The sequence below is a fragment of the Lepisosteus oculatus genome, chromosome 3 (assembly GCF_040954835.1).
Source record: "Lepisosteus oculatus isolate fLepOcu1 chromosome 3, fLepOcu1.hap2, whole genome shotgun sequence".
NCBI classification, from domain to species: Eukaryota; Metazoa; Chordata; class Actinopteri; order Semionotiformes; family Lepisosteidae; genus Lepisosteus; species Lepisosteus oculatus.
In genome coordinates this window covers 21,117,286-21,128,908 of record NC_090698.1, presented here as the reverse complement: position 1 = coordinate 21,128,908, position 11,623 = coordinate 21,117,286, and the positions used below count along the sequence as shown (strand labels likewise).

The 11,623-nt window shown below is 37.7% G+C and overlaps 1 protein-coding gene across 2 annotated transcripts in view; it reads right to left on the bottom strand.

The window, feature by feature from the left end:
• The window catches only part of ctif (CBP80/20-dependent translation initiation factor), a 139,844-nt gene that overhangs the window by 51,375 nt on the left and 76,846 nt on the right, over positions 1-11,623 (bottom strand). The window contains exon 9 of one of the 2 annotated variants that reach the window (XM_015340089.2): positions 9,076-9,144. The exons of the other annotated variant lie outside the window; for it this stretch is intronic. Coding sequence (XP_015195575.1) covers positions 9,076-9,144 — 69 coding nt within the window. The remainder of the gene's footprint in view (positions 1-9,075; positions 9,145-11,623) is intronic. 2 annotated transcript variants of the gene reach the window in all.

Here is an 11,623-nt window from a genome sequence, read left to right as displayed (position 1 = left end):
TCAACCAACACCGTAGGAAGCACAGCTGTGAATGTGTTGTTTTCTTTTCGTAGAAACAGAAGGCAGAACCAGTGCAGGCACAACTGACAGGGTAAAGGGGACTGGAAGGAAGCAATTCCTCAAGGCTTCTTCCCATTCGAAGAATTCTGCGTGTCGGGAGTCAGACGTTGACCTCCTGACTCCACAGATAACGGAATTCACCTGGGCTTGATGGAGAGGCTGAGAAAATTAACACATCATTGGAAACGTCCAGGAATACCACAGTCAAAGGCCATTACTAATGTCGTTTTCACACTCTTCCACTCTGCAAGGCAGTATCTCACATATGGACTGCTTGAGGAATAATTGTTGCTTGTTGACTTGAGTGAAGTGAGCTCACTAAGAACTCAATGGGGAGTAAGAAATAACTTTTCTGTGCAGATGGAATGCACGGAAATTAATCAACTGCTGTTCCTACAAGAAGGTCCTATAATTAAGTGATAATAATTTGAAAATGCGTTCTCATGCCATGCTTTTATCACTTACAGTGTTCAGTTCTTCACTTATGAACTTATTTTTCAAAGAGTAGTCTTCACTGAACACTAAATGTAGAAATTTTGACAGCAAACCACATCAAGAAAAAACCTCCATTTATTATGATATTTTCTGACATTCTATGGTTCTCTTGGCCTCTTCATGTGCATGTGTTCTGCAAACTGAAAGTCAATTTGTGGTTAATGGATGCCATAAATAAAAGTTGGTATTTATGTTGAAAGATTGCGATCAAAGGTCAGAAGCTACAAGATTTTTATCCATGTCCCAATACTAGATATTTGTATGGACAAATGAAATGAAAAATATTAGAAAAAAACATAAACATAAAGCAATTTAATTTGATAAAGTGCGTTCATCAGCTTTGGAAATCAGTGAAATTTAAAGACTTTGAGATCGCCTTACCTTTAAAAACAAAAGTTGTTGCTTACAGGCTGAAATATTCATGTAGTTCCAGTTGTTGTATATTACAATGAACCCATTTCTGATAAAAAACAAATGTTCACTTCACTTCACAATGTTAACTTCAATGGAATACATTTATTTTTTTTAAGTACAAAGTGCTCTGAAGATGGTATTTACATAATACAGACAGAAAACAGAAACTTTTGGGTATCTGCAAGAAGCAAAAACAGTTTGGACAGAATACAAAACATATTCTACAGGGGTCTGAAATGTTTGCAGGACATTGTTTGCACCTTAAGTGATCCATGTGTCCCACCAGGTTTCAATACAATTGGGATTCGGGGATTGAGCCAAAAATGGCAGTTTAATAACACAGCTGAAGGTGTAAGTACAGGTGTGTGTAAGAACAGAAGAATTCTGTTATTCTACAATTTGCTTTTATGCTGGGATGCACTGAAATTGATTGATCACCCAGATCACCCAGAAAACTTTGGTATGAATAGTGATATATAAGAATAAAGCACTACTTTTCTACGTACTTTCTTGAGGGAGATTACCTGGCTAAAGCCTAATACTCTTGCTTTGTCATTTGCAACATTCCAAGTACTATACTGTAGAAAGTATAACTACAGTTTTGCTTGTGTTCAATACTTGGAAAGATATTGATGACAGAGAGTTAAGGATTATTTATTGTGGAACTCTCATCTGATGAAACAACAACGAAACCAGAGATGATTACCTCCCATAAAAACTCCAGAGGATTTTTTTCCATTCTCTCCCAGGAAAGCAAAACATTTATTCAGAAGGTATATTTATATTTCTGATTGACAAGCCCAAAATAAGATGTCCTAAAAGTCTGAACAAGGTATTCAACAACTTCATGCATGTTAACCCTTCCTGACCCTAACAATCAATCTCAGAGAACATCTTTCAGGCAGATGTTATATGAATGAGTTTACCTACCCACAGTCTTACGGTTTTTAACAAGGGATTTACAGAAAACTCAGCTGAAAGAGCTGTATAGAAAAATGTTAGCAAAACCAGAAAATTTGGTTAACTTAAGATAAGTACCACAGAACGTTAAACAAAAAAATGGCTATAAGCATGGTGCCAGATTCAGTGAGATCAATAAATACTGCTTCTAACAAGAAGGTTCAGAATACCTAACAAAGGATTTAAATAATCCCTTGATTACACTGTATGATCTGAAGAAACCTTTCTTAATGCCATTCAGTGGTAACCAGATTTAAATTAAAAGGCCTTCCGAATAATTCTTGCTTCACATATTTCCAGCTGGTCAAAGAGAAGCAAGGACAAAGGGATCTAGCAAATGTAATAATAAACATTATAAAGACACATTTCAAACAGATGTGATAACTGAATCTCAAACACTATTCATGTGCTGTTGTATTTAATCCAGGAAAGAAAAAATAACATTAATGTATAATGTATAATGTTAAAAGAGAAAGATATGATTGTAGGCACTGACAACACAAAATAACATACTGCCAAACATAAAAATTGGAATGGGAATTCTGAGTATTATTAGTCTATATAATCTATAAAATATGGCACTTAGAAAGTGGCTTATATGCACAGTCCTTAATATTAACTCTTCTTGTACTTTGGAGAATCAAGGTCATTATATAAACACCCAAAAGATTTAATATCATAGCCTTGTTGTGAGTCTGTCTCCTCCAGAGTGTTTTATAACATCTTTATAAAGAAATAGACATATAACTGCAGTGTCGTGTCATTTTGCATAGAAAAAGGCAGCAGTAACCTTTAGTCATAGACCTCAACCACATTTTTATTCAAATAAAGCATTTTTAAATAATTCAAAAGAAGACTGTTCTTTTGCAAACTGCTCAGAACTGTAGGTATTGTAACAATAGTGTATTGGCTATGCGGAAGTCAATTAAAAAGTTAACTTTTTAAATACCAACTTTGCACTGAGCAGAAGCTTCATTGTACTCAAAGGAGTATTTTACTCCATTTGAAGGATAGTAACGATTGTGTATCTGAAAAAAAAACCCATCTCGCCAGGAAGCAAGCCAAGAATTGTAAGTCAATATGCTGTATAACAGCCATGATATTAATAATGCAACAGAAACAGAGTAATAAACTGTACAAAATGAGCTGTTACACTAATCAAACGCACATAATGTACTTGTACATTCATTTTGAGAAAGTTGGAGAACTGCAACCACAAGCATACAGTATGTCTGCCGAATAAAAATATATTGTATTTAACAGATTTGACAAATAGACTATGTGTCTTTAGAAAAAAAAAAGCAGGATATTTTCCTATTCTTTCCGCCCTGTCACAACAAGCTGCAGACGACAACTTTTTTTCAGCACGTTGTACTTTCTGTAATTTCAGGCACTCTGTAAGTTTAGGAAAAAAAAATAAGAGCCAAAGATGGAATATCACTGACTAAAATCTGGCCCCCAGCAAATACACTCTTTAACTGTACTAAGGAACAATTTGGTCTTGTTTTCCATCAAGCTTTAAGTGTAACGACAGGGTTTCAAACTGAGTACATGACTCAGGCAGTCCTGTAGGCAGTGTGGGTTGGTGTTATGCACTTGAATTGGGAAGGTTATGAGCTGAGATCCTAGGTGGGCACTGCTGTTGTACCCTTAAGCAAATGTATTTCACTCAGATTTCTCCTTACTTTAAAAGTTTCTGCTGTATAAATGAGCACTGCAAATTATCACTGCAAATTATTTTCATCTTATTTACCTGGTTAAGGTTTATCGGTTTATTACAACTTTATCTCTGCTGAAATCCTCAGGTTTTTACAGTAGTTCCTTGTTTTAAATCCTCAACACCTTCTTGATCCTGCTTTCCTTGTCCCTTTGTTTATTTGAGAACTTACAGAAAAGCTGAGATGAAATGGCTACTTCCAGGTTTTAACTGTGCCCTAGTATATATTAATTCAGCACTATTGATTGACTGCTTTGGACACATTACTAGAGATGTCGAATACATTTGAGATTCTGGAGATTGTTCATTCTGGGTTAGAGATCTTGTTAAGCTTATGGAACATAAGAAAGGTTATTAATGTGAAGTAGCCATTCAGTATATCTAGCTCATTTGGTTGGGTGATTAAACTGAGGGTCTTGTCTGTTTCATGGAGAAATCTAGGTTGTCGAAAAAGAACAAGTTTTTCAATCCCACTTGTAACTCCTAATATTAAGAACAAGAAGGAGACCCTTGCAGAAAAAATACAGACTTATGATAAGTATGCAAAAAACAGGAACATGGAATATGGAAGGATATTTAAAATTACTGAGTAAGTCATATATTTTGATGGTTAAGTACACGTTATAAAATAGGTTTTAGTGTTTGTTATGAATTATGTTTTTCAAGCAGGTTTTCAAGGAAAAGCCCTGAAAGGCTTTGATTTACAGGTTTCTCATCAGAAAAACTGTTAGTGATTCATTTTTGGGGCTGTATAAATAGGTTATTCATGACATTCACTACATATTAATGGTTGCAGGCCAATAAAGCCAATTTTTGTGAGAATAAAAACAGTATATCACAGTGATTGTATATTTTATCAGTTATTTTTATTAAATCATTTTAAAACAGCCAAGTGTGTTAAAACTCCATTACAGAGGAACATATGAGAGGAATGAAGAAGTGCAAACAGGATCCTCATTGAGCCATTTATTTTTTGGTACACCAGAAATCCTGCAGCAATGTCCAGGAGGTTCAGCAGTGACTGCACGTTCCACTGACATCACTGTGAGTCCACCACTGCACAGTGATATGACCCAGGCTCTCAACTGCTGGATGTTAGAGCTCAACCAAGGCTTGAAACAAACACCTTTACCAGCTAGTCACCTGTTAGCCACTCCAGTGATGACATTTTTATTAAAAGTTTGCAAAGTTAACCATTATAATTAAGTCTATAACAATTATACTACCTTAAAAAATCGTAAGTAACTAACTCTACTTAACACAGGATTCCCACCACAGTGAATTACAAAACACCCAGCACACCAGGTTCAATGATAAAATATTTGTGTGTTAACCTAATGCTATGAACCAATCCTCTTGTAGAAAAGCTGGAATGTGTTGACAGTGTAAATACAGACCTTACTTAAAATAAGAACTGGTGCTATGGCCCTTTTCTGAATTATGCCCTGCTGCACACTTGTTAATGAGCACTTAAAAATAAAGTGCCACCCCAGAGAGTAAGAATCACAGCCTGGGGCACACATGCTGGGAATGCTCTGCCTGCCTGGCCAAAGAAAAGCAACAAGAGGCTCACTGTCTCTGCTCAGGCTGCAGGCCATAAAAACCCTGCAGCGTGGAGTAAGCTGGAGTCCAGCGTGCAACTGTAGGGATCATAACACTGCTGTCCCTGGAGCATGAACATAACTGCTGAGTGACCTGGACAACTGATGAACTATGAGACCTTGTGTGTTTTTCCTCCTTTAAGCGGGCATGAGCAGCTAGGTCTTGCCATGCCTATGCTCGGAGAAACACCATCCTGTTTGGATCAGTGATTCCTGCAGGAGGCAGTCAACATAACCTTTTGCTGTCAATGTGCCAGCTGCATTTTAAAGAGACATCACAGGAACTCAACTATGAAAATTCAGCTGTCCAACACCATGTCTATTGACAGCACACTGGCCAAACACACAACGACATAACCACAGATGGTCTCCTGTGGCTTGCTGAGAGATCTTTGGAAGAGTTTGGTTCGTTGTTGATCACTCCCTCAGGAACAATGTGGAAATAAGTATTTGAGGAGTGCCAAGCAGAAAACCGAGATCAGGAATAAGCTGAGAAACAGATGAACATCTGCTCCACATGAAGAACAGAGCACATCAACAACAGAACTGAAAATGACTGCATTTTTCCTACATTACACAGTCCTATAATGAAATTGGATTGATTTGAAACTGGCCAGGATTTTATTGTTGAGAAAGCCATAAAATACGGTATTCACTACAATTCATGTAGCTTGGTTTTGTCAGTCTTGTCTTCTCACAACAGTTAAATAAGTAAAAGAGCAAATATGTAACAATCAGACTATGGGCACTAAAATCTCAGGACTGTTTTCAGAAAGAGAACACTGTGTTCTGCATGAAAAAAATTACCTTACAGTGCAACCATGCTTTTACCAATCATAAAGCACATAAATCCGTTACTGCACATACATTACCATATTTATGTTTATGCCACTGTCTGCAGAGGTTGCACTGTGTCATGTATACAATATAACAAGTAGGTTTAATTCCATGCTGAAAAGAGAAGAAAGACAACACAATGTTTCGGCCATGGAGCCTTCTTCAGGTGTGTTCTTTCTTCTCTTTTCAGCATGGAATAAACCTATAACTTGTTCCTTTTCAGCCTACACATGTTGGCACAGCTACCCACCTGAACTACATGTATACAATATACCACTTACCTTTAATTTCCTCTCCATAAAGGACATAGAAGAGCTCCTCTTTAATCTTGGTCAATCAAGATCTTAGTAAGAGTAGGAATGTTAATCTCTGTGTCCTGGCTAAACTCCACATTGGACTTCATGTCCTACAGTATAAGTTACCCTTGAATTCAAGTGACAAAGCAATTCCAAACCTCACATCTCTACCTGATCTAATGTGTAGTGGGCCAGCTGACACACAATGGCTGCCAAACATCTTCCAGGTGGGTGTTGTAGTTCAGTACTGGATGAAATGTGTCCTATCCTTAGGGATGAAAAGCACTTTATAAATGCAATTATTATGTCACTGAGGCTAACGGCTAACATATTTGTTTTTTAGGTGATGTGTTCAATAATTGTCTCACACCACAAACTGATATTACATCTCAAAATCAATCATTTTGTAGAAGGTTGTTAACCCCATAAAAAATCAGTTGTAAAGTTGTGCACAGTTCATTCTGTTGTATGTTAGGAACTCATCACACAAAGAAAGAAACTGTCTTTTTGCATTTGTGAAGTTTGTTACTTGCCAGGCATAATCAAAGCCAATTCTTACAGCACAAGCAAAGTGAATGTTTGCCCCTAGCATCATGTTAAACTGTAGAAGAACATCCAATGGCCACTGATTATGTATCAAATCTGAGAGACTTACTTTAAGCATACATTCACTGATTTGCTTTTTGTTTTCCTATTCGAGCAAACCCCTTGCTTGGTAGCCAGTATCTAGCACAGACCATGCAAAATGAAGAGGAAAAGAAATATTTAAACAAAGAGAGGTTGAAGTTTATATCATGGTAGGAAGCAAATGAAAAACTGTATTTCCATCTGAGAAATGATTGATGCTGGATCTTCAACTGACATGCCCCATGAAGATTTGCCCTTTGTTATTAGTATGAGATATGCTTTCTTTCAGCTTTACCAGGGTACCACATTAGATCTAAGAACAAGATAAAAAGCATTTCAGAAGGAATAACATCAGGCATAAGCAGCTTTGACTTAACCTGCTTAACTGGAGCTCAACCACCTGGCTGTAGGATGAAGATGTTAGGACCCCATGCAGAGTGAAGAATCAAGCACAAGTTGCCAAGGTGGAGATGGGGCGGAGAAGGGATGCAGAAAGACAAATGCAGGTGAAAGAGAGGGGGGGTTTCTATGATATTGATAGCTTTCTGGGAAATTATGTTATAAAGGTTTAAGTGTTAAGAGTAGCCGAGGTGAAGGAAGTCTGGGTTCTGGTCAAACCCTCCCAAACGTTCTTTAAAAATATAAAACAAAAAGCATATATTACGGCTCTCATGATCAAAATTATTGAAAATTATTTCTCTAGCACAAAGAATTATTTTTAACTTCTCTCATTAGTTCAGTTAGTAGTGACCATGCAGCCATCAAATTCTATTACAACAGAAGCCAGGCAAGGCAAGGTTTATGGACAATGGAGATTTTGTATATCTTCTAGTACATTTCTGAATGCCAAGAGCTATCCTTTAAAATAATTTTAAAATAAAAAAAAGATTTCTGTGGACGAGTGTACAGTCCCTCCATTGGGAACTGAAAAACGGTAATCTAATTTAATCTATTTATCCTTACAAATGGGTGAAGAAACCTTTCACACGCAGTCAATAACATAATATTCCAGACAATACTCTTTTTGTACAAAAGTTCAAATATTTTATTAGGACACAAATTCTAATTACTTCAGATTAGCAGATGTTTGAAATAGACGTGTCTTCTGATGAGCTCTTTGGGACATGGAACACAGCTTTTACAGGGGCAGGACTTGGTGATCTCCTTTCCCAGTTTCTGCTGAACTCTACCCTGTCATAAAAAGTAGGAAGGCTGTGCTACAATGCGGCTGCCTTCCAATCCTGACTCAAAGGAAAGAACAGTAAAACTCTCAATTGACTAGGTGGAGCAGACGGGCTTGATGCTCACTGACTAGTTTTTGCAGCGTTCTAAAGAACTCTGACAGGTGGAGTTCAGATTTGGAGGAGGAGTGACCAGCACGTGCATCTTAAAACACATCTTATTGCAACACTTTGTTACCCTCAATTTTTTAATCATTTAGTTAAATGTGCAAATAAAGACTGACTGGAATGGCAGTAGTATGGCAGAGAATGGTTTGCGCAATCATCTGAAGATGTATTACTAGACACTGTGTGCATCATGACCTGCATGTGGGACATTAAGTGATGGAGCCTTTTTGGTTATTATTCACCTACTCACATCTTGAATTTTGACACCCTATCTACTCCAGCCACTACCAGAACTTTACTTTCACTCAACCTAAGTGTTGCTCACCTAGTCATGGGTCCAAGTGTGCACCTCAACTTGCGGTATAGCGGTGGTATTGATTATGGTCTCATATTAGCTCTACTGATTGGTAAAATCCCAATCGTGCACTGCAGAAGTCAGTGTCACAGCTCCCACGAAATGCCCAGCCCCATGAGGGCTCCCAGTTGACTCACAGGAGAAGAAATGCTGTTTGTTGAGTGATTTTCACAGTTAAGGTTCCCCTGAAACTTATGTTTCTTAGAGCGCTAAGCTCTCCATGTGAATGAAAGCCTTTTTCTCAATTTGGAGAGATTAGAAAACCACCTCCTTCAAAAATGCAGAAGTGGAAGACCCATACTGGTAAAAAGCCGCCTTACGACCAGGGTTGCCCAGTTTTTCCCACCACAAGGGTCAGACTAACCTCTCGCCTTTTGTTTTTCCACCGGCTGTCAGCACCACCGTTAACTTCTCCTGGTTGAGATGAACATGTCTAAAAGCAGGAGAGCATGAGGTACTGAGAGGAGGCTTGAGGGAGAACAACAAACGAAAAGGCAGAAGCAGGGAACACGTACAAACAACGGTAGGAGATGCGGGGGGCAGCACACAAAATAAAACAGAACAACGTAAAATGGATGAACTGTAGTGTAGGAATGCATTAGTGGCTCAGAGTGGAACCAAATGATAACTTGCAGATCCCTTATTGATCAGGCTGACTCCCCTTTAATTTCCTATAGACCTGACAACTTAAGCCTTTGAAGTAAAAAAAACAAACAGCTCTGATCCTCAAGATCCACTGGGACTTCCATCAAAGAAAGGATTTCAAAGCCCGATTTGTGCGCAGGGATCAACAGAAAGCATCAAGACTCAGATCAGGAAGTGAAGCCACGTTTTCTGTCATGGATATCAGGAACAGGAAGCTAACGCCTCATGAACATCCAGTGCTTTGCAAAAGTTTATGAAAGCAATCACAGCAGCATTTCCACTGTGCGGCTTCTTCCAATGGAAACTCCCTTATTTCCACAACTTACCCCCATTTTTCCTTGAAAAAGTGAACATGGTTCCCTAAATTCTCACATTTTATTTTAACAGAGATTAATAAAGATTGTATTAATCCAAAAGGGAATGAACACTGTTTCTCAGGGAGTAAAAAATACACAGGCAACAAACGCCTTTATTAAGTGTGAAATGTTTTAGATTAAAACAACAATAAACATATGCTTATACAGTAGGTGGTATAAAAAGGACTGGCATAGCCAAGCTCTTGTACAACCTGTACAGTGATCAAACCCATGACCTAAGCATTATTAACACTGCTCTGTAACCAACTCTGCTCACTGGCCATATGACTTTATGGAGGCGATATGACGCGTCATTTACAACATTTTATTAAGAATTTATAAAGTTGTCTCTATTCAACAAAAGTAAAATAGCAAAAAAATAAAAATAATTTTGTACCAATAAACCATCTCGAACAGTAGAAAAGCTTCATATTACAAGAGGATACCGTCATGAATTTCTTTAAACAAACTTTCACGGTTATACCAGTTTTATTTACAGTATAAAATCCACTATGGCTCCTCATGGTCCTGTATGGTAGGTGTAAGAACAAAACAATCCTTCATTTCTGAGGGAAACTATTTGAGTTGAGGCTCCTGAATAATAGTGCAAGTGTTACACACCAAATGCTACAGTACATCCTGTGTGCCGTCCAGTCTTCTGCAACTGGTAGTGAGATACAAGATGAAATTTACGAACAGGGAGACACAGAAATGTGGTATCACAGGAAGTATGACTTCACTTAGTTCAATAAGACAACCAACCATTAATGGAAATTAGTACCTTTGTAGCTAATCATAGTATTTTAATACTAAAAGACATGCCTACACAAGTTCTTTTAAAGTTAGCCTCCAGATTATGTAAAACCTGTTTGTCATACAGAAAAATACCACACCCCTCAACATGAAAAACACAAAATACCAACCATGTAGTTGTGAACCATAACTGTATTTCAATTTTAAGAACAGCTCAGTATGGTACAGATAGACTAAAATGTCATACCCGAACTTCTACTAGACTTTGGCCCAACAGTTAAAAATTAATTTTAAGTTATTTGCCCTGTGTTGTCCACCTTTTATTTCTGCGAGGGCAGGTTATGCACATTTACAGTGAAATGATTTTTAGATGGGCAATAGTCTGAGACGGTATGTATATCACTGACACAAATCAACCTCTTCACAACATATGCAGTACTTGTGGTGATTCTATTTTTTCTCTACCTGTGCTGTTGCTCAGATGAGCTACAGTGCATGTCGGTCATGTGCCTTACAGAGTAATATCCCCACCTAAATTATATTCCTGTGCAGATGCCCCAAAACCACCAAGTGGACAAATGGCAACAAATCTGTCTCCACTGCTGTTTAAAGGAAGCCAGTTTGTCTGCATGAAACTTAAAAGTTAAAGCTGAGCTTCCACACAATAGAAGGCTACACTGGGGACTGTAATGTATTTCTTCCTGGTCTTTGCAGAGATGCAGTTACAAACTTCAAGTCTAACCTGAGCCACAGTGAAAGTATCTGACATTACATACTGTAAATGGCAGCCCTTACATGTGGTTCTTCATTGTGAACAAACTGATTATTGACCCCATGTCTGCTCTTTTAAAGAGTTTGTCTCTACTCCAAAGCTCATACTTCACTCTTCAGCCAGGGCTTCTCTTTAAAGAAAGGTACTTGAGTCTGTCTGTTCAAGTAGAATCTCAGGATCAAAAGTTGCTTTTTCTATGGCTAAATCTTATTTGCATTGCTTCAATACGCTGTGTACAACGGACCCAGAATGTACTGAAGGAGAACGGCCTGGAGGGTTTTGTTTTAAGCTATTCAAATAATTAAATGTGCTTGTGTTTATAGTATATAATTTGATTTAATGTATTGAGGACAGACTAAACAAAGGTAACCTTAAAATTTTCTCAA